At 61.7% G+C, this 1,353-nt stretch overlaps 1 protein-coding gene across 1 annotated transcript; it reads right to left on the bottom strand.

Moving 5' to 3' along the window:
* Window positions 1-870, bottom strand: LOC113898217 (keratin-associated protein 10-12-like). Its single transcript, XM_027551158.1, has one exon. The coding sequence runs from the start codon at window positions 859-861 to the stop codon at window positions 1-3; it is 861 nt and encodes a 286-aa protein (XP_027406959.1). The 5' UTR covers window positions 862-870.
* Window positions 871-1,353: the final 483 nt, after the last annotated feature.

The following is a 1,353-nucleotide window of genomic DNA, read 5'->3' as shown; positions in this document are numbered from 1 at the left end:
TCAGCAGCAGAGCTCCGGGGCTGAGGCAGGGACGCAGCAGGCCAGGCGGGAGCATGCAGGCCTGCAGAGCAGGGACACAGAGGAGGCCGGGCGGCAGCAGCTGGGCTGGCAGGAGGAGGTGGGGACACAGCAGGCGGGGCGGCACGCGGGGCGGCAGAGGAGGGACACGGAGGAGGCCGGGCGGCAGCAGTTGGGCTGGCAGGAGGAGGTGGGCACGCAGCAGGCAGGGCGGCACACAGGCCGGCAGAGGAGGGACACGGAGGAGGAGGAAGGTCTGCAGCAGGATGAGGGGGCTGAGCAGGGGGAGGCCTCACAGCACACCGGTCTGCAGCAGACAGGTGTGCAGCAGACAGGTGTGCAGCAGACGGGCTCACAGCAGGCCTGCTGGCAGGGGGAGGAGGTGCAGCAGGAGGGCTGGCAGCTAGACTGCTGGCAGCATGAGGAGGTAGAACAGGGGGAGGCCTCACAGCAGACAGGTGTGCAGCAGACAGGCTCACAGCAGACAGGGGTACAGCAGACGGGCCTGCAGCAGATGGGCTCACAGCAGGCCTGCTGGCAGGGGGAGGAGGTGCAGCAGGAGGGCTGGCAGCTAGATTGCTGGCAGCACAAGGCTGGGCAGGAGCTGCTGCAGGCTGGCTGGCAGCAGGGGCTGGACTCGCAGCTCACTGGGGCACAGAGGAGGGTCAGGCGGGGGGCCGGGGTACAGCAGCTGGACGCACAGCAGGGGGGCTCGCAGCAGCTCTCTGGACAGTCATCCACCTGCCAGGAGGAGATGGTGCAGGAGTCACAGGACCCGGGCAGGCAGACCCGGCTGCTGTAGCTCAGGTCACTGGAGCAGACAGACAAGGCAGAGGAAGTCATGGTGGAGGCAGTGGGGCTGGATGAGGGTGAGGATGTGAGTGTGTGTGAGTGCGTGAGTGAAGGGCTGGGGATGTCTGCTTTTATACCCGCCCTGGGTATGCACGTGGTCCTGGTTGGAGGCTCCCACGCTCTCCCTTCCTTGTTGCTGTTTGGAGCTGTTTGCACGAGACCCTCATTAGAGCTGCTGTGTTTTCTACAATTAGTTTTTACTCATTAAACATGTGAGTACGTTGCAAGAGTCTGTTTTCCCATCTGTTCTTTGTTTGGCTCCAGAAAACTCGTGGAGAATGCAAGACACAAGTTTCTGCTGAATGACTGCCAGAGTTCTTAAATCACATTCACAGAGGGAGGGGCTGAGCGTGACACAAGTTCCCAGCTGCTGCAGCCACTCCCCACTTCACGCCAGGCTCGACAGTGTGAGAATACATAGGGAAAGATGCCTAGCTTTACCGCAGCCCAAACTATACCTAAGAGCAATACTAAGAAGATAAG

Source organism: Bos indicus x Bos taurus, chromosome 1, assembly GCF_003369695.1.
Source record: "Bos indicus x Bos taurus breed Angus x Brahman F1 hybrid chromosome 1, Bos_hybrid_MaternalHap_v2.0, whole genome shotgun sequence".
NCBI classification, from domain to species: domain Eukaryota; kingdom Metazoa; phylum Chordata; class Mammalia; order Artiodactyla; family Bovidae; genus Bos; species Bos indicus x Bos taurus.
The sequence above is the reverse complement of the archived record's forward strand: the minus strand, read 5'-3'. Positions and strand labels throughout refer to the sequence as shown.